The following is a 23,412-nucleotide window of genomic DNA, read 5'->3' on the forward strand; positions in this document are numbered from 1 at the left end:
AGAAGCTGTAGGTCATCACATTAATTAATTGAGAGCTGGCAAACAGAAATTACAACATTTATCTGGGTTTTCTGGTTCCATTTTTTTTTTTTTGCAAGTTTTGCATCCGTTCTTGGAAGGACAGCAGCAACATCATCATGTTCATTCCTGCAAGGTACTGGAGGGGGGAACTGTGGAATAGTGATGAAATGCTGTAACAGAAAACCTAGCTGTGCTTGAAAAGCTTCCCACAGAAAACAAAAGCAAAGTGGCATCTCTAAAGAAGAAATAAGCAGCTCGTCATTTAGAATTACTGTTACCTGACAGTCAGCTTTGAAAAATGCTTTTCACTGATCTTGGTGTAAATGAGATTCAGAATGCATCACTGCAACCCTGAATATCGCTCTTTGTTTTAGGCCTTACGGGAAGATTTCCATTACCTGGTGATGATTGCTCTGATTGTGTAATACCTTTGCACTCCAACACAGCTCTATGGCTTGCCAGGCTTCCTTCTGGCACACAGCCTGACCTTGCTGCAACCCCAGAGGCTCAAAGCATGACACTAGTGGTCTGATCAGCCTTAATGTTGAACTTTTCTTTTTGTGCGTGAGCGCAACTTACTTCTAACTTAACAAATCCCCTCAACTGCCGGTATTATAGGCAGTGTTTTTCTTTGTGTTAAAATATGTGGACTGTATAGTTGCACATAAAATGTCCTGATGCTTTCTTTTACTGTTTGGTTGAAAAATTCTGCATTAAGATAACTTAATGTAGAATAAAAAAATATAAAAAGCAGGTGTGTTTTACCTAGAAAGTAAAGTATGTGTTGTCTGTGCAGGGATTAGGGTCAGGGGACTGTGACTGAGTTGAATTCAGCTTGCTCTGTGTGATCTGGCTGCAGAATGACAAAGCCTCAGACATGAACTGGGGACACTGTAGGACACTGGGGACACACATTTTGTCCGAGTGACTAACACTGATGATATATCCCCCAGACCAGAGTGGTTAACAACATCCATATAGTCCCCATATGGTGTATGGGAACCTTAACTAAGCAGGCAGGTGACAGAGTACCTGGAAAAGACAACCAAGAATAAGAAAAGCGCTCATGAAGGACTTTAAAAAAAAAAAAAAGGATAACAGGGAAAGCATCCAAATAGGAACTTGTTAGGGGGTAAGTGAGAGGCATGAAGGACAGAGAATCGCATGTGAGAATGATTGCAAGAAAGAAGATTTTGTGTGATGGAGATTTCACTAGATGGAGAGAGATCATTTCACTAGATGGAGAAATGATGATGGTGGAGTCTCCAGGCTCTTTGGGCAGGACCAAGTCTCCGAGCATGTCTGATATCTGGATTACATTGCATCCCAGACAGGTCCAAGTGTGGTAAACCCCTGGAGAGCACAGCAGGGCTGGGGTGCAGGCAGGCCATCCCCTTGGCTGTGGTTGTCTTTCCTTCCGGCTCCCAGAAGGCTTTTATCCTGTGCCAGTGAGCCAGGATGAAGTGGAGCGAGTCCTTTGGTAAGCAGAGTGGCTTCCTGCTTCAGCAAAGGCAGCGATGGGAAATCACATTGTCCTGGATGTGAGTGCTCCCAGACAAAACTGTAAAGGCAGATGAGTCTCCTGTGTAACAGATATTTTTTTTTTTTATTTTTTTTAAATAAAGTCCCTGAAATTAAAACTGTTTTTGAAAAGGTGTTAGTTATTAGATGAAGAATAATGGGTACTAATCATTAATGACCTTAAAAAAGGACACACCTGTAATGATAGGAAATATTTGGCTAGCAGACAACATTATGCTTTCTCCAGTAGGCAGCTTGGCTTGAGAGGTCTGCATCCGGTGGCTGTTCCCAGCACAGAAAATGAATGTACCATCTCTCTATGTGCATCCAGAAATCATCAGCACAAATTCCTAATGGCCTGGCTGCGCACTTTGCTTGCTTGTTTAAATTGTGTTTTGCTAATGTTGTCCTACAGGTGATGCTCTGAGTGGCTGCTTTGCATGCAGGCAAAGTGGGAAGCGTATTTACATGATACATGCAATTATGTACATATGTATACAAAATTTATGTGTATATACAGATATGCTTTCTTATCTCAAAATGGGCCATCCACCAACCTTATAGGCTGATTTTGGTTTCTTCATTGGCCTATTTCTGAACCCTTTGCTATAGTGGGCCTTTTTTACATAGGAGCTGTGGCCCAGTGTTCTTAAAACAGTGCAAGGCATTCCTCTTACCCATTCCCTAGCGGGGCTGTTTCCTGGTATTCAAAGCAAGACTTTAAAGGTGGGATTGTGCTGTTTGTCAGAATTACCACCCAGAGAATGCTGGAATGTAATTTCTTGAGTCGTGATACCTTGAGAAATGTCATGCGGTAATCTTTTTTTTTTTTCTTCCCTGCTGTGTGTAGCTGTTCCTTGTGAGCGTTGAATGATGTAGTCAGTAAGACTTGGATGACTTCTGTAGGTAATTTGCACATCTTTTGCGGCTTTTTTTGGTATTGTTTTTCTTGGGCATGTGAGGGTAGGTCTGCTAGCAACCTATTGTATGAGGTTATAGCAGCCAGAATGAACGTACTTATATTTGTGTTTGAATGCACACGTGCTTATAGCAAATGCTGCTTGGAGAGAACCAGGGAAGGTCAAGGAGTCAGCTGGCCATTTAATACCCTCATAAGCAGCAGCACGCATGAACAAATAGATTTGGGTGAAACCCAGAAAAGGTTTAATGTCCATTAAAAGTGTGGAGGTTGGGCCATGCCTTCTTTGTCCTCAAACAAAAGATAATGGAATTAGTTCAAGCAAACCTGATGCTGTATGCCTGCCATACAGACATAACTCTTGGTTTGACTCTCTCATTTAAAGAAAAAGGAAAGGCACCAGAATTTAGTTTGGTTTTTTTGGGTTCCCCCCCTCCCCCAGGGTCAAAAGTTTAATAAAAGTAAAATGAAGCTCTTGTGTAGCAGTTACAAAATCTAAAAAGAAGCTCTGTAAAGAAAGTGGCTTAGAAAGATGACCGTTTCAGCTGAAGGTCATGGCAGGCCTCTCTGCAAATATGATTTATGCCCTCATTTTGTGTGGTGATGATGAGTAGCTGGTAGCTCTGTCACCACAGCTCCAAGAAAACATGTGGCGTGAGGTGAAGTGGGATCTTTCAGGTACTCCCCTGGGTGGCAGGTATGCAATGGTAGTGCTTAGGTTTTGTTTCCGTGGTTGTCTGTAATTGCTTGCAGCATGGGGCAGGTCACCTGGAACACAGCAGGGAAGATCATCAAGAAAGGACAAAAAATAAATCTTCAGGGAGAGCCAAATCAAAATACTTCTTGAAAAGAAACCATAGAGCTATATGTGCATTTATGTATGTATAATTTTAAATGTAACTAGAAAGATGTAAATATCACTATAAAACATATTTAAAGCATTTTTGCAGTAGAATAATCATCAAAAAACCTAGAAAGCTGCTAAAAAAGCATTTGTTACAAAACAAATGTGGATGAGTGGGTTAAAAACTAATACTAAGAAGACCTGATCTGACATATTAGGTACGTTCAGGTTTAACTCAGATTTATGTGCAGTTGTGGACATCTAAACCTGTACATATATTGTACTTGGATCTTCCAAAAGGAATTTTTGAGACCTCCTTGCATTTTGTTCACTGTTCTCATGGATGTATATGGAAAGTAAGTGCTAGTTTTCAGATGCTTCAGTTATGGCATTTGGATACCAACAAGGTCACTTATATTTCTGTAGGAGTTCACTGAGCTTGCTGAAGCTCACAAGTCCCTCCGAGATTTGCCTGGGTGAATGGATGTGTTTAAAAGGCAGGTCACTTTGGCTATTCTGGTCGCAATTCAAAGATGGTTCTTGGGGAAAAAAAAAACAACCCAGGAAAAAAAACCCCAAACCCAGACAGCATCTTTCTTTGTCTTGATCTGGGCATGTCCCTGCTGGTACATACGATCCAGTGCCACTGTTGTTTTGCGGGACATTTTAACTTCACTTACTGTGTGGCATTTGCTTTTAAATTGACTTTAGTTAGTTGGCTTTAATCCAGGTTGTAAATCTTTGCAGTTCCCATTTTATGTAGTAACTGATGAAACTTTTGCTATAATGAAAATACATCCTTATGTTGTCTTTTCTGCTGAGATTTCTGTGGTTTTAAAATGTCGTATTTAAAATGGTTGTACCTTTGGGTCCAACCTGACCTCTCCAAAGAGTGGTTTATTCCCATGGTGGACACACCTCCTTAGGAGAACCATATTCTGGTTTAATTCAGCTGTTTCAGAGCATAATTGTGGAGTTTGGGATTTCTAGCTCATATCTGTTAGGTTTTTTTATTATGGTATGGCACAGAAGGCCCTCTCTAATGCTGTGCTGCTAGATAGGGAAGGAATAGTGTGCTTCCGAGTGTAGACATTCAGTATAATTTAGTGAGTATGACAACTGCTTTAGAAAAGTATACGCTTTCTAGAAAGACAAGAATACGTTTATGAAAAATGAGTAATCTTTCAGTTCCATACATACTGATCAGTTCTTTCAGAAGCTAGGGAAAAGAATTGTAAATGCTGTCATCCAGCTATAATTTTTGTTTCCCCTTAGTACATTTTTTTTCAATCCTTGCATGGCTAAGGGCTGTTCTCCTGTATTCTGCTATGAATTATGAACTTGGTGCATAAGTATTTGGGGGAATTAAAAATGTTGATGAATGCGGGGTGAGGGAAGACTTTAATTTTTTTCTACTAATAAATACGGGTGTGTGTGTGTTTATTATTCCTATAGATAAGAAAGGGGAAACGACCATCTGCAACCGGTTTCCTTGCACAGTGTTGTAATGTGTTGAATTAGTAGGCCACCACAGAAGTTTGGAAAGGTCCATTTGGCCCATGGCAAGGAGCTGTCCCATATTTCCCTGCAAAAGAAATGCAGGGGGTTCTGTTTCAATGTTAATTTTGCTGTTTACCACTCATTTTTCATCGTAACAGACAGAATTCTCCTTTTTGTTGCAAGACTACCATCTCATTGATTCACTGGACTTCATTCATAGAGGAGAGTTGAACAGGACGTGCTTTGTCAGCACTCATTTGGGAAATAATGGAGAACTTTACCTGCAAGCCTGTGCTTGCAGCTGCAGCCTGAGACAGTAAAAATCTTTAATGACTCAGGGAAAAATGCTCCCCAGAATTTGCTGCTTTTTTTGACCCTTCCAGGAAGGGAAAGAATGAAATAAAGGAAACATATCTTTATAAATTGCGTGGTTGACATGCAGTGCGCATTGGAAGACATCTAGGAACATGGTGGCTATTCAGATAGACTAAGGAAAAGGTAAAGCTGAAAATCGGCTGAAAGCTGATTTTTAGTACAAAGTATTAAACCAACAAAAGAAACAATGGAACTTGTTTTTAGACTAAAAGATTTTACGCTAGTTATTTGACAGGTTCAGTAGCATTTCAATTAAGACTCTGGATTTGTGAATTGTTATTCCAAACTGACCCTGAGATGTGCTGTGCATTTCTTGTTTACTTCAGTTTTTGATACTTCAAGAAAACTGATACACTAGTAAATAACCTGCATTCTTGTAAAGACACTTTGGATTTTAGGGACAGATTCAAGGTGATCAGCATTATGTAGCATGGATAAGTTTTTTGTTTCTATAACAAACCGTTCATAAACATGTTGGTTAATGATTGCTTCACAAAATTTAAGATGGCATTGTTATTAAATCTCACCTAGTGGCTAACTGTATTTGAAGGCAAAAGCAAGCTCTTTATTGCAGTGTTTGTTGTTCTGTCTGTCTCGTGGGCCAACAGAAGCTACTGTACGACCTGAGACATCTTTGTGCCTTAAAATTTATGTGAGCTTATTAATGGAGGACAACCACTAATAATAAATGTGTGCTGCATGTATAGCACAACAGTTCATCTCCTCTGACAACATGACTATGAATAATTTATAGATGTAGTTATCCTGAAATTTGTAGGGGTCATTAGCATTTTAATGAAAAAGATACAGCTGTTGTACTAAATCTTCACTTTCTTTCTTTTTTTTTTTTTCTTCTCCCACAGTTAAGCGTTTCGATCTGTACTTGGAAAGCAGCTGACAGCGTGTGGTAATGTGCTGACTGGCACTATGGGCAGGCGGTACCCAGGGGCTCACTATCGGCCAAGCAGCTCATGTATGTATGCAATTGGTCTAATTTATTTGTTGCTTTATTACTTTTGAAGGCTACTAAGTTTATAAATTTTGCAACAGTATTTATAAAGGATGCCGACATACTCTAATCAATGCCAGTTCTCCTATGTGTGCACCCAAATGATAAGTGTATTGATTTATGTTTAAACTGCAAAGGTGTTTTCTAGAACTTTAAAAAGCGACTTGTGGTGTGACTTGACCAAGTCTAGTGTAATGTGCTGTTTTGTGTTCAAGGTCTCCAACTTCATTTATTATAGGGTTCAAAAGTAAGTTTAGGTGCTATTCCTCTTCACTCCCATACCAAGTTTTTAATGCCAATTATTAACAAGTGACTTAGTTTATCCCAAAATGTCACTGTGCTCTTCAGCTTTAATTGCTTACAACTGCAGCTAACGTCTCCAGATTATTTATATACTCAAATTCAGTGTTATTCACGTTGTTTTTTCCTCCAAATTGTATCCTGTTGGATTATATTACATGTCTCTTACTGAAGGTTGTCTTCTGTAAAAGTGCAAAGGCAACTACTAAAATTTATTACCTGCACCTTCCGTTGAATAAGTAGACATCTCTCATGTTAGTGCAGATGGCAGCCACCACACTGCACTGATTCCACAGGGCAGGCTGTGTGAAATGAGCTGATGTGATCTTCCCTGGAAAGCTGTGTGGGGTAGTGCCCCAACTCCATGTGGCTGCTAGTTCTTGTGCACTTTCTGTTGATCCCTCAGACTGCTGAGGTGAAGCTGTGCCAGGTTAATTTCTGTATTCACCCTTCTTTCTGCTGTAATGGAAGATCATGATCCCACTTGGCTTTTCCTGGCATCAGAGCCAGCTTAAGAAACTCTCACTTCTGTACCATTCTTTCTGTTCCTTTAAAGGTTTCTTTATAAGCCTCAATCACTTCAGGCATCCAGCTCCACACATACTTGTGTTGGCTGATGCAAGTAGTAAACTGAAGTGAGAGCTTACAACTGTAGCAGGACCCGGACATCCTATGGTGGCTTCACCATCAGATGTGAGGAACTGTATGGTCAGGTCCTGTGTTCAGAGCTTGACTTTGTGGGGTTTTCCCTAACCCCAAGGCTAAATCCTGTGAAATGGTAAAGCATGTTTAGTCTCTGCTGCAGATTAGTCATAGATGCCATGAAGGTGTTTGTTAAAGTGGTGCATCAGAGCCAACTTAGAGACTAGTTTTTCAAAGAGTTTGTCTTTGATATTGATGTTGGGATATTGTCTGTACTAGAATGGAGGAAGTAAATGGTTGTTACAGTTTTGACAGGTCTCTGGTTGTCAAGTGCAGGAGTACAGAATTAGACTGATCTGTCGGAATCACTTGACATCAAATCTAGACACTAGCCTCCAAACATGTCCTCTTGTGCATGATATCCACGTCTCATGCCTAGGCTCAGAGCTTTAAAATGATCTACTGTAGAGGTAGGTGCTCAAGTCTTTCCCATTCCTATTTAGGGAGAACAAGTAATGAACAGTAAATTCTTATCAGAAGACCTTAGGATGGTTTTCCTGTTGTCTGAGCAGTTGCAGACAGATAAGAAGTGAAGTTGTTTGCTTGGGGTAACGCTGTGGTTCGCATCATCTGCCAGGGCTGAAACTTGAGTCAGAACCAGCTGGCGCCACAGCTCACTCTGTTTGAGGACAGATATCAAAATATCTACTTCATGGTTGCTTTATGCTTTTGTTAAGCCAAGTTTTCCCGTTCCTTAAACTGTCAGGGTTTCTAAGCCAGGAAACTTGCTTTATTTTTTGGTTTTGTTACTGTATGGTTTGTGTAACTTCCCGGTGCCTAGCATAATAAGTGCTTTGGACATCCAACAATAATGCTATTGAAATTACCCAGTCTTAGGGAAATGCGGATCATAATGAAATCTCTGATAGCAGATTAGATCTCAGTGAAAGTGCTGGTAAAGTAAATAATTTTGCTTTTGTTTTCTTTGCATAAATAATATGTAGTTGCACCATCTCATCTATTGTTTCACATTCACATGTGCAGTCTTAATGTACCATTAAGGACTTGGTGCAGCCTTAAGCCTTAGTACCTGACTTTTATCTTCTGACCATACATATGTATATGCTTAAATAAAGGCTATGAAGGGCAGGATTAGGTCTGTGTGGAGTACAGCAGCTGTATTGCTGCTTTGGTGGTGAGATAATATGTCATCCATTTATGACATTGACTGTTTTGTTGAATTATTTCATAAATTTAATGTATATAATAGTGCATGGTCTTAGGAGAATAGCAAAAGGTTTTATACTCAAGAAAACAGGTAACAATGTAAACAGAAAACAGCTTACTTGAAGCCCAGTGCTAGGAAACGCATTTGAAACACAGGTGCTGAAGATGTAGAAACAGCAAGATGTTTAAAATGTAAAATTGAAAGCTGGGAATTTAACAGGTGTGTGCTAGTTTAGACTTAAAAAGTGTAATTACAGAGCAATGATCTCCTTTGATTACTGACAGTAAGCAAAGCAGTCTTGGGTGTATCCCTGGCTCTTGTGTAGCACTGCTTGTCCTGACTTAACTCTCCCTTGTGTGCAGTTTTGTTGGATTGTATTTTTTCTTCTCTGTGCTTTTGTAAAAGATGTACAGTCTTCAGCTACTGCTAAGCTAGGTTTTGTAAACAGACTACTACTATGAATTTCTCCTGAGCTCTGTTTGTATCTTTCTAATATTTACTCATAAAACCCACTTTTCTGCACTGCCTGCAGTAGCTTTTCTGAAAACATGGAACTTGTTTATGTTGTTTAGGTAGCTTCGAATTTTCTTTCATACTAAAAATTTTTTTTCTGTGCAGAGTAAAAGGGTTTTGTAAGTCTGGAAAAAACTTTTTATTGAGTTGTCCATGCATTATCCTTTCCTCAGCATAATAATTCATTTACTTTAGTGTAGCATTTTGCATGATACTGTAATGTGAACAAAGAGTTTAGGAGAAAATGGAATTGGTTCCAGTGCCATTCTGATGGCATTAGATGCTCAGGAAGGGTTTAACAATAATAATAATAATAATAGTAATAATAATAAAATGCGCTGCATTGTGAGAGTGCCTTTTTAAAAAAAAAAAAAAAAAAAGGCAGCTCGCTTTTTCAGAAGACCTTGGAAGTGAGGAAGTGCAGGAGTTTGTGGGTGGTGGTTTTCAGCACCTGTTTACCTCTGGAGGATGCCAGGGTGGAAGTGCAGCCTGTGATGGCACATGAGCATTCAGTGGGCAGAAGGGACCTGCATGTGCCTGGAGGTTCACGACCAGCCCTCACTGCCCACAGAAGACAGTGCCACATCTCCCAGTCTTAAGTCATCCTCTTGATTTGTGGCAGGCAGAGGTGGACTTTTATTTCTTTTTGAACTGTTAGGCATCTCTTATTTTAAAATGACTCAGACTAGTGTCCATATGGAATGATTTATTGATATAATTCTGCCACTATAATTATTAGAGCTGACTGGAATTTTATTTCAGAAACTTCTGGTGGAAGGTGATTTTGTTTTGTTTTGTTTTTCCCAAGTAAACTTTTTTAAATAACATTTTGATGGAATGTTCATAAATCAAGGTTGAGGATCCCTCACAGGAAGCCGCTCCCTTTAGACTGGAGAGGGGAGAGGTTGGAATCTTGATTCTTCCTGATCATTGCTCATGATAGAGGTGCTCTTATAAATAATTCAGTATACTTGAGGGCAGAGAGAGCAGGGTTGATTTTATAAACTTGGGGTTTGATTTCCCTCCAGGAACCTTCAAATTCCTGTTCTGCCTATGTCTCTTCAGCTTCCTAAGGAATGCCCAGATGCAAACTTCTTTGCACTGGGGCAGCCCCTCACTGCTGATCTTGCTGAGGGGCTTGTTGCATTGTGAAACTGCTGGAAAGTCTTAGCTTAGTGAAATAAACAAATGCGAGATTGGTGACATAAGTAACAGTAAACCCCTGCAAAAACCCCTAAACTTCCAGTCTTGCAGCCAGTGCCAGTAACTACATTGCTATCATTATCCCAAGATGAGTTGGTGTGAACACTACCATGGAGTAGCTCTGTGGGCTTGGCTTGAAGCTGCTTCTGAAGGAAAAGAAAACTCACCCAAAGTGGCACCCTCACCCACCAGGAGGAGTGTATCCATGGTGCAATTATTGGTAGGAGCATCCCAGTAAAATTCTATATCTGCAAAATCCTGCCCTGTATCTCCTAACCTTTTCATTGCAGAAAAAGATACCTTGGTGTAAATGAGAGTCAAGCTTTAGCACTGCTCAGATCATGTTTTGGGGGACAGTTTTCTGTAAAGTTGTTGAAAAGCTCCGCATTATTGTTGCTTAGCTGAGGAAAAGGCGGGAGGGAATACATAGAGTGAAAATACACAAGCACCCAAAGACACATATATTGCTCTCCCCGCTAAAGCCTCTCGTTTAGGTTTCTACCTTTACTAGGAAGCTATGCGGAGTTTTGCACAATAACTTCAACAAGACTTCTTGGGTGATCCTGGTGAAGCCCCAGAACACATGCCTGTTTGCACAGATAGGAGCTGACTCTCAGCCTGTAGATAAAAATCTTGGTTTAGGAACTATACATTACTCTGAATGCATATTGTCACTTTTGGTTTTATTTCTTAGCATAATTAAACAATATCCCGGTCCCAGGACCCTGACAGGTCTATTTCTTTTTCATGGTGAGACCAGAGTGGGGTTGTGCATGTTCCTGGAGAACTACCATGGTGCCAGATTTGCAGCGTGTGTTTGTCCCTTTTCATAGGAACCCCAGTTCCTTTGGTGTTCAAAGTGCCTTGTGAAGGTCTCTGGGTTTGTAGATAAGGAGAAAAAAAAAAAAAAAAAGAGTAGAGGATTTTTAGCTAGCACATCAAGAACTCAAGACTCTGTTGACATTCAGTGATACTAGTAACTTGTTCTTTTCCCCTCGTTCAATGTCTCCTACAGCCAAGTTTGCTGCTTGTTGAAACTGAGCCCCCTTTTAGCTACACTTCAGCGTAATTAATATAGATGCCAGTAAGTGCAGTTGCTTTTTTGTTATGTTCTCCTTCCACTTTATTACGGATTGATCTGCTTAGTTTATGGGGACCATAAAGCAAATACGATACTTTGGTTTTATTTATGAGCATGCGGTTTTGTTTTATATATGAGCACTATGGGTAGAAGTTTCTCAGTGTAGTACAACAGCATTCTCCAGGAGCTCTACTTGCTACAGCAGGTCAAGATTAAAGTTATTCCTGTATTCTTGTACCATAATTACATTGGGAGAGTTACGGTAGGGTATGGCCATTTTAGTAATTTCTTGGCATTCTGTCAGCTTAAGCAGTACTGCAACACTCACTCTATAAACTGTTTATATTTTGAAGTATTTATGATTTGTCCCATTACAGTTTGGTTGAAGACAGTATGTAGCTTTGCAGGCAACCTTCAGCCTTGCTGAGATGTAGCACTTTGTGTAATGAGCCTTATTTTAGTTCAGCTGTTAATGGGAAAACAGGCTAGAAATGTGGAGACTTTTTCTGGTTTGGTGCATCCTGTGCTTTGAAGTACATTCTGTTCCATTAGTGGGAGCAAGGTGTATGTGGGTAGGACGTACGAGTCCAACTTTTAAGACGGTTTTAGCAGAGGTAGTTAAAAGTGCATGTGTAATAACCTTACCTAGCTGAGATACAGAATGTTTTTAATGTATGTGGAACAGACACAATCTTGTCAATGTGCAAAATCTTAATTTCCTCTCCTTGAAAACCCTGGTATTTTCATTTTAAAAAATCTGGCAGTCAATCTAATGCTCTGTTCTGTCACTGAGACTTAGACTTTTTTTATTTTTACTCACAGGTCTCAGCTTACTATTTCCAACTTGAAATTATTTGCGAACACTTAGGAATTAATGAAATTAGAAGTTTTCATTCTTTATATTGATGCTTTTGATTTATATATGTATTTTGTTTCCTTATTTCTTTTCATTAAATTTGTAGAGAGTCTATGGAAAGATTATTTCCCATTAATTTAATTTTCAGATTTTCATCTCTAGAGCCTGATTAGACACTAAGTACAACCTTATAGTAACAAGAAAACAATTTTGGTGTACCATACCCTTTCAAATGCATTTTAAGATCTCTGCTACGAAGCAGTGATAATCGGTGGGTCAAAACTACTACTACCAGTCTGGGTAATTTGGGCAGAAAAACATTTCTGAATAACCTTGATAAAAGCTTAATGTGTAACTAGTCATAAATATATTATATGTAATTCAGAGGGCAGGTGAAGTTGTAGCAGGTGAAATGATGCCAGGCAAGCAGAGGTTTAATTGTTAAAATGTATTAGTTTAAAAAGAGAAGCCGAAATGTCTGCATTTCCGTGCATGCAGTTAGTAGTTCCTCTAAAAACCAAAATCTGAAGTGGATTGTGCTCACAAGTATGCAGTGTTGTTTCTAGGCTTTGCAGGAACAGTCGAGTGTTTGCAAGCTGCAAATAGCAGAGCCACAGACAAGATGTGTGGATGTGTGGGAGGTGGTTAATGATGATCATCTTCCCCCCACTCGTGGGCACACCCCCCCCCTCCCATTTTATTTTATTTTATTTTTAATTTGCATCCAGCACAGATGCTGTGCTGGAACGTAACTCATCCATTGTATCTGACAGGGGCTCAGTTAACATTTTTGCTCCTTCTGTTACTAATGCTGTGACCTGTGCTTAATCTCTTTCCTACTTTTGCTGCCTGTGTCTCTGGATCAAAGAGCTCGGTATTGGGTTAGTGCCTTTACGAACAGCTGGAAAGCTGATGCTGGGCCCTGTGGGCTTCCTTAACCCTGTTAAGGAATCAATCATCTTTTGAGTGGTTTTGCTTTCCTGATTTAGGAGCTGTCAACTGATCTAAGCTAAATTTACAAGGGGCTGAAAAATCCCTAGTCCGAGCTCAGTCTGAATCAGTCTAAGTCATTTTATGTGCCAAATCCGTGGCTGCTGATTCCTTTCTGTTACTCCATTAAGCATATAGGTAGGCTGCCTGTCCTACAGAGCATTTTGATTATCTTTTTTTTTTTTTTTTTTTTTTTTTGCTGAGATGGCTTATCTTAGGTTTCTTTTTCATGTGGTATCATGCTTTGATTCTGGTGATTCTGATCAGGTTTGATTATGCATTGCTTACCTTCAGACTTGGTAAAAGTTATCTGTGGATGGCACTTGAGACTGAAGTTGCAGGATATGGAAGACCAAGTTCTCCTTGAGTTATTGGTCATCACAGTTGCAGAAATTTGAGTTGCTATTACTCAGTTTGTGTCTCTGTGTATAAGACAATGAAGCTTATGCTCGTGCTCTATACTAGCATTTAAAATAGAGTTGATTGTATTTTAACAAGTCTGAGATATAGTCTTTATTGTAGAAACGGAGTAATTTATATGTCAATTAAAAAAAAACAAAACGCTAAGCCTCAGGAGTTTAATTTACACAGCAGGATTAGAAAAAAATGACAGAGATTTACTTAGCAAAGGTTGCTGTGAATGTATAGATCCGAAGACAGAAGGCCTTATTATCTGTGCTTGCAAGTAGCCAATAGCTAAAGCACACTGCATCTTCTTGCCATGACAACACTGGTTTTGCCTGCCAGAGTGTTCCATTCTGCACGGGGGGGCGGGAGAATCTAATTAAAGCGAGAAAATTGAATTTAGAAAAGACTTAGTATGCCATCTTGTTTTTTCCCTTACTAAATGCAGGATTAGTTGTGATTGCATGTCATGGTTATGCCTTATATAAATGAAAGAATTGCTCTTTGTTTCTCCAAGTGATCATTTTATTTAAGAATACTCCAGTAGCATAAGATGACCCAGGTCATCTGTAATACAGAGTTTCAGCCAGATAGTCAAATATACACTGATTATTTAGATATATTTATCTTAATGAATTTAGGCCATTACTTTTTGTCATTATTAATTTTACTTTTTTTCCTTTTTAGCTGTTAGAATCTGATTCTAAGAGGCATCTTGTCTCTGAATTTTTGCTGGATGAGGAATTTGGCTGTGTGGGAAGGTGGTGAGAAAAAATGGCAAATGGGAAGGCATACTCCGCTTGAATGCTAGCACTCATTGCAGGATCTAAAGTTGTTTTTTCCTTAATAAAATTACTTAAAGACAGATCAGCATTATGGATTTCCAGTAATAAGAGCTTCACTGGAACAGAGACAGCACTGCTGCTAGGCTGTTGCAGTCGGTTGGCAGCATGGTTAGCTCTAAAAGGAAAAATGTCATTACTGTGGCAGCAGGGGCTGGCAGGGTGCCTCTTTGGGGTAGAGGAGCCAGGACAGAGAGCTGCTTACTGGATGGTCATTTCAATAGGAGTAGGTGAAACAGAAATAGCTGGAAATGGGAGAAGACGAATTTAGCAAGCAGGTCACAGCAGCAATTTTGTTCTGATGTGAGGGCAGAGCCAGGGTGGAGTGGAGAGGGCAGCAGTGATTCCCTGCTTGGGCAAGAGTGTTGGACTAGACGATCTTGAGAGGTCCTTCTCATCCTCAGCAACTCAGAGGTTTGTGTGGAAGAGGCCGCAGATGGGTTTGACAGCACGCATGCAAGCTGCTTGCAGCCCTGCTCCTTTCCTGCTCTTGCATTCCCAGAACTGCTCTGCCCGCCATAGGAATTTGCTTTCCTGTCTTGGCTGAGCTTTCTCTCTAGCTTCTAAACTCAGTCCAGCAGAGATGTCATTGCTAGAGGGAGCAATGAGATGAAAACCACTGGCTATAGGAACATCGTTGTTTGCTCTGATCTACCACAGCACTTCATTCAAGTGTTTTCCTTCCTTTTTGTTCTGAAAGTGTTTAATGTTCCCTGGAATTAGTGTAGATATGTTGGCAAGAAGGAGAACGATGCCACTAAGAAAGCTTCTAGTCTCAATTCTGATTTCAGCTACATTAATGTAAATCTAGACTTCATTAGGGTGCTTTCAGCTGACCCTGTTTAACTATTACCATTTAGCTGGTCCTAGTTGAATGAATGCAGATGTGAGAAGACAGTGTGTTAGCATACCTAAGAATTAGTATTTTAACATTGGAATTTACCCTTTGAAGCAGGAGGAGTTAGCTAGTGTTGAGTTGCAATCATTGTATAATACAGGTGTCTTATTCAGCTGCTTAGGCTTTATGTAGAGCCAAATTGTACAGGACCAGAGGCTGTAGCCCTGTGGCATGAGTTTGTCATTAAATGTTTTGTACTCAACAGCTACCCTTGCAGAAAGGGAATCTGCTTTATGAAAAGGTTGTATTATTTATTTCCTATGTTTCCTAGACACAATGGCAGTAATAGTCATAAGTGCATAGAAACACCTTGTCTCCTAGTGTACGTGTCATTCACGTCCAAACCAGAGACTTTAAGGCAAAATGGCTTACTTTATAAGATGATGGCCAGGAAAGGGTCCTGTACAGGAGCTTGCTGCCTGGCTTGCTTTTTATGATTCCCTTCTGTAGGATCAGCCCTGCAGACTATGCTGCTTAGTTTCGTATGCTGGATCTCATTCTGCGAATTTTCATGTGCACATGCCTTACTGCTGTGTTTATTTTTACCAGTGCTGCTGTATGAGTAAGCTGTAGTTGGGTAATTGGGGAAAAACTCAGATTTTCTAACGGGATGAAGGTTTTGCTATGGTATGTTGATTAAAACTGGAGAATATTGTTGAACTTGTGCTCCTAGTAAAGTGTATATTAAGAAAAATCTCATAGTTGTTTTAAATTGCTGTAGACTAGCCTCTCCCATACTTTAATTACTGTCAAATATCGTTGAAAGCTCAGAAGATCCTCACTGTTATGTTTTGGGGTTTGTTTAGAATGCTTAACATCTCTCAGGAACTTTTGAAATGTGGTATTTTTATTTTGTGTTTTCCTTTGGTTTTAACTCTTAAATGATCCCTCTTTTCAGATTTCAAATTATAATCTATTTCCTGATGCATTGCTGACGCCCCGTGAGCCATGTCAGAAGTACTTCCAGGTCAGATGCCCTTTAAAAGATTCTGCTATGCAAATATGTGAAACTATACTCTTATTTTTCTTTCTTCTTCCCAGGCCCGTATTTTGCTTTCATTTTGCACTTACACATGAAAAAGAGCAAGCACTTTCTTTTCTTTTTAACAGTGCCTTTTTGAATAAACTCTCTTCAGCTTTTTTAAAACTACCCTAAACAATACAATGCAAAAAAGTCTTATTAGAGATAAAGACAAATTGTTCATGCCCTGTTTTCTGTTTGCAATGGCATTTTCTCTCTTTCACATTATTGTGGTGAAAGTGTATTAACCTGTGTCTGTGGGTATGTTTCTAAATGTTAGAAGTATGCAGTTGAGACTGTGATTTGTTTCAAAAAGTAAGCAAGCTAAAACCATTAATGAATTGCTGTGACATCTACCTGCTTACATCCTGTCTTTATGCACCACCAGAGTCCAGTATTTTTTATTACAATACCCTGTTTTTGCTGACTTATAACTTACCACTGTTCACCTGCTTTAGGTGAGATACACATATCAAATCAGTGATTCCTGGTCTGCTTGTCTATCTGTGTTTGCTTTTTAGCAAAAGGCAGAGGAGTTGAAAAAAGGGTGCCCAGGTGCCCTGTGCCAGTAGCGATGTCCTTGCTGGTAGCCAGGCAGTGCGAGGAGCTGCCCGAGCAGGGGAGGTGGGGTCTGCCTGTGGCAGAGCCCCTGGGTGCAGGACCCCTGGCATAGGGTGTCGGGTAGCAGGTGGGGACGCAGCACCAGCCTGTGTAAGGTACCCCTGGGGGAGGGAGGCAGGGTCAGCGGGAGAGGCAAAATCACAGGAAAAGTCAGTGATGGGAATTTAGGGCTTGAAATTACAGGCACAGGAAGAATTTGCATTTCCTTGAAGCTTTTAATTAGAAAGTTGGAATGTGCTTCCTCTGGGAAAAGTGACGTGTTTTGAGCATCACAGTGTACTGTATAAGGGAGGAGGGACAAGCTATCATTCTTTTTCCTTATGCTGTTCTACTAGGCAATCCAGGATTTCTTCAGTATGTTTAAGCATTTCCTTGCATTCAGCTGTTTTCCAGCACTTCAGTTAGTCCTGGTCTGGTATTGAGATGCAAGACCGGCCCTTTCCCATCTGTATTTCTTATTCTCCATTTGCCTCTTTTGTTGCTTCCCTTTTTCTCACCTTTATATCTGTTTCCAAGAGCAAAGGGAAGCCAGGTGCATGCATCGCAGAGCCTGGCTGGGAGTGCAGGATGACAGCCAGTGGGCAGGCACCTGTCCCTTGAGAGGACAGCCTGCTCTGCTCTGCGTGCCTCGTGGTACTATTTGCTTGTTCATTGATCATTTGATCATGATGATTTGATTAATAGATCATTTGAAATGGGGTCAGAAAGGGAGATAGTGTCTAGTGAAAGATTAATTTTGACATTTTTCTGCTCATGATCGTACACCAGCCCAGCTTAGCACCCAATTTACAAACACTGCATGGGTCACAAAGACTTCTGGAGTCTTTGCTTCAGTCAGTGATCAATGTGCCAATGTTCAATAAATCGGTGGGGGAGCTTTATCGAACACACTAGCAAAACATAATACATTTTGTTTCAGTGTTTCTGTGTGCTTATTATATTTTTGATAAGTGACATGCTAATGGCAGGAGACTGGCTAGAGATAATTTGGCAGGCAGATACTTAAGCTTTATCTAGGAAGGTTATTTTTTAAGAAATTTGTTCAGTGGTAAAAATAGTGGCAAAGGCTGCATGATTAACAAAGGCAAACAATACATTTCAGTCTTGTTCCGGGTCGTGGCAATTGTATTAATTGATGAAAAACTTCATTGCTTGTTTTAATTTGCCAAAGCGTAAAGTAAAATACAATTCAGTGAAATCTGTAGGTACTGTGCAGTTCCGTAAGTTTTAAAGGTCAGGCTGTGAGTCAAAATTATCCTGCTCTGTTAAATGATTTTTTTAATGTGAATTCCATGAATTCCAGATTGTTGGACTTTTAACTGATTCAGAAAAGATACGAAGCAGCCGGTCCATAAACACAGGCCGTTCCATGTATTTTAGATTAAAACGTGTGCTTTGGTAACATGTAGTGTCAGATGTGACCTTGCTTGCTTTATACTTGGTTGGTTTTAGGTAAGATGCAGAAGGCAACATGTATTGATGTGTTTATATGAGAAGGACACTTACAAAGTTCCTTTAAATGATCTCGTGGTTGTGTTTTGTGGCTAAAGCTGGAATTGTCTGTAGGATGTTTGTTAACTGTTACCTAAGCTGATGGCTCTTGCACAGTGTGCATGGGGTGATAATTTCTTCTGCAGAATTTGCAGTTGGTCTAGACTGACTGACTGAGGCTTGAGAAAATGGCAGGCAGGAAAATTTACAAAATTTAGTTTAAATTCTGTTTTAAACGTTTTTAGAAGTTCTAGGTGGGTGATTCAGGGAATGAAGTGTATACTTGATCTGCTTGGTTTTAAATGAACTGGAGTGATGTTTGAAGTGTGCAGCTTTAAGAGCACATCAAAGAGGAGGGAACACTAGCAACTGTGCATGCATTTATGTAATGTTATGAAGTGCTCCTTTTCACTGTGTTTATGTATATGTTCTTTTAAACCCATGTATTTAATCTCTTGTAAATCTGTACAGCAGTTATGTCGTATATCAAATATACAGGGATGCAGCACAACTCAGCTGGAATGTTCTGTCATCGGCTAGCTCAGATTACAGCTTTTCATTCCTGAATAAACCCGAGACATGTTTTTATGTGCAATATAAGCAGCCAGTGGTATCTGAGAATTAGGAACAACAGAAAGGGCGTTTCATGCTGTGACAGATGGGAGTGATTTATTAATTGGCCTCTAATTTGGTCACCAGGTGTCAAGCAACAGTTACTACTACTCATGAAGTATTTGTGCAGATTAGTGGTAGCCATAAATAAACAGTACAGGGAAAATTATAGTTTTTTAAAAATACAAAAATTACATTTTTTGATCATTTTTCATAGTCTAAAAATCTGTTCCCTCAATAACCTTAATATTTTTTCAGAAAATTTTCAAAATGTGAGCTGTGCCCCTGGCTAACAAAAATAAGGAAGTTGTCTACAAGTAGACAAAAGAATGGTTTCATTTAATGATGGAGTATGTGTACACTGAACTGTGATGTATGTTTTATCCTTAAGTTTGAACTTTGTGAGCTGTAGAAATAGTGAGCTATCTTCACCTTTGAAATTTTTAAAGTTTATTGAATTAGAGCAGGATGTTTTGTCAAGGGATTTTTTTTCCTCCTCACACAAATCAAATACACCTTTGTGAAATAATTTACTGTTTGTATTCCCTACCTTCTGACCCTCAAGCTCCCTCTGAAAGAAAAAAACCCCAACCAACCAACAGACAGGGAGTGGGGAGAAAAAGACAAAAGAGCAGAGAACATATAGGTATAAAGAGGCAACCACTGACCTTAAATTTAACATTAATGGTATTAATTAAATTAATTTGATTTATTATATTAATTATAAGTAACATATATTATTATATATAGAATATATAAAAGATAATTAAGCATTAATTTAATTAATTAATTAAAATTAAGGCTTAAAATTAACAGTACTTGAGTTCTACCTTAGATGAAAAAGGAGCAGCATCTGCCTGTGGTCTGCTTAGAAATTTCTCAGATTTTCTGCTTCCTAGTGATGAGTGCTTGAGGAGTTCTTCCCCTCCTCATCGGAGACAGAGGTGAAATACTAAAATGAAATGATGGTAAGGATGGCTTCTGCACTTCCAGGCATTTGCAGAGGGCGCTTCTTCTGTCCCCAAGCCTTCCTGCAAGAGTCAGACAATGAAGAAACTGCCCTAAAACTGCCTTGTATATAGGTCAAGCTTTCTACTTTTTCTCAGCTTTGTGGTCCTGACAATCTCTATATTTTTTTCTGCCTCTGTTTTTCTTTATTTAATAAGCTAAGCTTTTGTCTGTTCTCTTACCCATTTAGGCTGTGGTAATTTTCCTACTATAAAACAGTTACGAAAAGTGCCACATCCCTTGACCAGAAGCCCTAGCAAAATAGTGTGTGTAATGAACATGTTTCACAACTATTTCTTTTGTTTTTCTAGTTGATTCCGGTGTGGACGCATTGGCAGTGTTTATGGCAAGCGGCAGCACGACAGACGTTGTGAACCGCAACAACCCCGCCACCCCGCCAAACACCCTTAACCTGCGCTCCTCTCACAATGAACTTCTGAATGCAGAAATCAGGCACACAGAGGCCAAGAACAGCACTCCTCCAAAGTGCAGGAAAAAATATGCGCTGACTAATATTCAGACAGCCATGGGTCTTTCCGATCCAGCAGTCCAGCCCCTTCTGGGTAACAGTTCTGCCAACATAAAGCTGGTGAAGAATGGAGAAAACCAGCTCAGGAAAGCCGCCGAGCAGGGACAGCAGGATCCCAACAAAAACCTCAGTACCACTGCAGGCATAAACGTAACTTCTGAGAAGTTTGAAGGCAAAGAGCCGATCCCGCAGGATTCCTCTGGCTGTGAAATACTGCCCTCGCAGCCAAGGAGGACCAAGAGCTTCCTGAACTACTATGCAGATCTAGAGACATCTACCAGAGAGCTAGAGCAGAGTTTTGTTTCAATGGAAGATAAATCTGCACAAAGCAACAGCCAGACTTCTACCGTTATTGTCAATGGAGAAGCCCTGCCCCGGAAACAAAACAAGCTGTCAAGCCCAGAGGATGGCCAGGTTGCCACGGTGTCGTCAAGCCCTGAGACTAAGAAAGACCACCCAAAAACCGGGGCCAAAACAGATTGTGCCCTCCATAGGATTCAAAACCTGGCCCCAAGCGATGAGGACTCCAGCTGGACTACGCTGTCCCAGGACAGCGCCTCGCCAAGCTCGCCCGACGAAACAGGTACGCCCGTAAAGGCTGCTCACAGCCACTGTTGTAGAAACACGTTTCTTAACTCTTCTCAGTTGGCAGCTGGAAGGAGAGAGACGATGTAGCGGCGCTTTCAGTGGCGAGGTGGATTGCATTGTAAGGTGCACGCAGCTCCTAGTCTGCTTGGGAACACTTGGCAGCTTCCTGCTCGAGCCTGGCCACCGCTGCAGCTTTAGGAAGGGCACCAGCAAGTGCTTTAGACAGTGTTGTAAAAATGTGCTAACTGCACCTTTTGCTAGTTTATAAATAATACCCACTGATTAGTGAAGAGCAATATGTTGTGAGAAGTACATGACTGTCTGGAGATGCTAAACTACTGATAGCTGCCTACACACAACAAAAACTTCTCTGAGCAATGATTCTTGGGTTCAGCAAAGATATTTAGTTTTTTAATACAAAACTTTGTGACTATCCCCACTATGCCCTTTTATTTTTAAAAAAGTCCTCGGGTCATTTAATTTCTGTGTTTCGTTTTCTTTGTGCAGCAGTTCCACACAGTGACTCGGAAGCTGAAGCCATGGCATTTCATGTTTTGGAAGCCTGGGCTTATTAATTATTTGAACAGTAATGATGATTTCTGCAATGGCTCTGTTGTGATTCACAACACATCTGTATTATTTTTAAAACTTGAGAGATCTCACTTACTCTGGTTAATGAATTTCATTACTTTTTTTTATATTGACTACATAAAGGTACAATTTTGTCAACATGAGGGGTGCCAGTCTGATTCTCAAGGGTGACGTAGGTCCAAAGAAGCTCATCATACACTGTATTTTAAATTATTTCATTCTTACAGTGTAGAGATTATATACTGTATGGAGGCCAGCATGGTCTAAATCTATAGCTGCTTTACATGTCAGTCTTGCATGATTATGACAACAGTGACACTTATGTTAATGTGTAGGGGTTTTTAAAATCATATACAGGAATTCCCACTATGTGACATATAACAGATCTTCTTTTTGATATGTAACAAACCTGTGCTGTTAAGAGAGAAAATTTTCATGACATCACCTCTTCACATGCAAAATGAAGAAGTTTTCAGCTTACTAAAATTGCTGTTTGAGCTAATAGTATTTCTTGGGATACTTGATATGTGTGACATCACTGGTAACGTTTTCTGGAGAAACTATCAATAGGTGCTATTTAGATAACTTAAGGCTGAGCTTGTTGGCTCCTTCTGTCTTTGTACTTGCCACAGGTTTGGCAATGAGAAACTAGTAGAAAATCTATATTCACTGAAAACTAAACTAGAGTAATTCAAGTAGTCTAAGTAAGGGTGGCCTAAGATGCTAAGAGCTAGCATAAGGTTTTTTTTCTCCTCTTAAATGTGTGTAAAATTTTCTTCCCACATATATTGCCACTGTATGTTGTATGAGTTCTTTCAGCATTCAGGAAGGGGGTTTTTCTCAGCTGTTTTAAGGTGTTAGCAAGTTTGCTTATTTAAGTAAACAAGTTTTAGCTGAGCTGTGGTTTTTTTGCAGTATGGAAATCAAGGGAAACTTTTCCCTGCTGAGTATGGGGGTTTTCTTTTTAAAAAGAAAAAAAGAAAGAAAAAATATCAATTAATAAAGCCCTCAGAGCTTACTACTTGTCTAAAGCAGAATAAAGGGCTTCTTTTAATTCTTTGCTACCTTCACCATACTAGCAACCAATGTATTATAAACAGTTACAGAAAAGCAGATGTCCAGATATCTGAGTTCAGTCTCTAACAAGAGTTTAAAATAAACAGAAAGCCCTAGAAAGCCTCAAAATTGCCTTTCAAGATCAAAGTGGTAGAGGTGGTTTTTTTTCTCATCCTCATGTTCACTGTCAGAGAGCACTGAGTGGATGTAGGACCTATCATACTGGATTGGATCACTGGTTTTAAGATGCCTGTATGTGTAAGTGTTCATGGACTCTTAAAAACATCCAGCTATTGCACCTTTTGGACACAATAAAACTGGCAAGTTTCTCAGGCTCCCTGGCAGCTCCGTCTGGGGGGCTGAAAAGCGGGATGCAAAAAGTAACGCTGCTGGTGTAGAAAAAAGCAGAAATCACAACTGGGTGCAAGTATCCCCAGACTTACTTGTTTGGGGGCAGATTTTCTAGTTGCTCTCAGGGGCTCCAGCCTTTTAGATTTGAGTAATCCTTAGGCAAGTTCATCTATCTCCAAGGGTGTTTGAAGGGTAATAAGAGGTGATACAAAAGCTGAGTAAATGAACTGAACTTTCTTTTTTTGAGGGCAAGGTCAGGAACAGTTCAGTGTTTTGCACAGTCATCACCTATGCCTTCTTCCCAAGAGTTAATTGAATTACTGTGGTGCCCATAGGCAAGCGTTTGTCTCTGTTGTGCCAGGTCAAGCTACGGGAGTTACCTCACTGGCCAGGTAAC

At 39.9% G+C, this 23,412-nt stretch overlaps 1 protein-coding gene across 12 annotated transcripts in view; it reads left to right on the forward strand.

Moving 5' to 3' along the window:
• APBB2 (amyloid beta precursor protein binding family B member 2) overlaps positions 1 to 23,412 on the forward strand; it is a 189,705-nt gene that overhangs the window by 69,582 nt on the left and 96,711 nt on the right. For 7 of the 12 annotated variants that reach the window (XM_037384246.1, XM_037384274.1, XM_037384255.1 and 4 more), the window contains exons 3-5: positions 6,044 to 6,153; positions 16,046 to 16,114; positions 20,212 to 21,012. In XM_037384246.1, the coding sequence (XP_037240143.1) occupies positions 16,096 to 16,114; positions 20,212 to 21,012 (820 nt within the window). In that variant the 5' untranslated portion in view covers positions 6,044 to 6,153; positions 16,046 to 16,095. The remainder of the gene's footprint in view (positions 1 to 6,043; positions 6,154 to 16,045; positions 16,115 to 20,211; positions 21,013 to 23,412) is intronic. The other 5 variants (XM_037384185.1, XM_037384205.1, XM_037384216.1 and 2 more) reach the window with 1 other exon arrangement.

The sequence above is a fragment of the Falco rusticolus genome, chromosome 1 (genome assembly GCF_015220075.1).
Source record: "Falco rusticolus isolate bFalRus1 chromosome 1, bFalRus1.pri, whole genome shotgun sequence".
Taxonomy (NCBI): domain Eukaryota; kingdom Metazoa; phylum Chordata; class Aves; order Falconiformes; family Falconidae; genus Falco; species Falco rusticolus.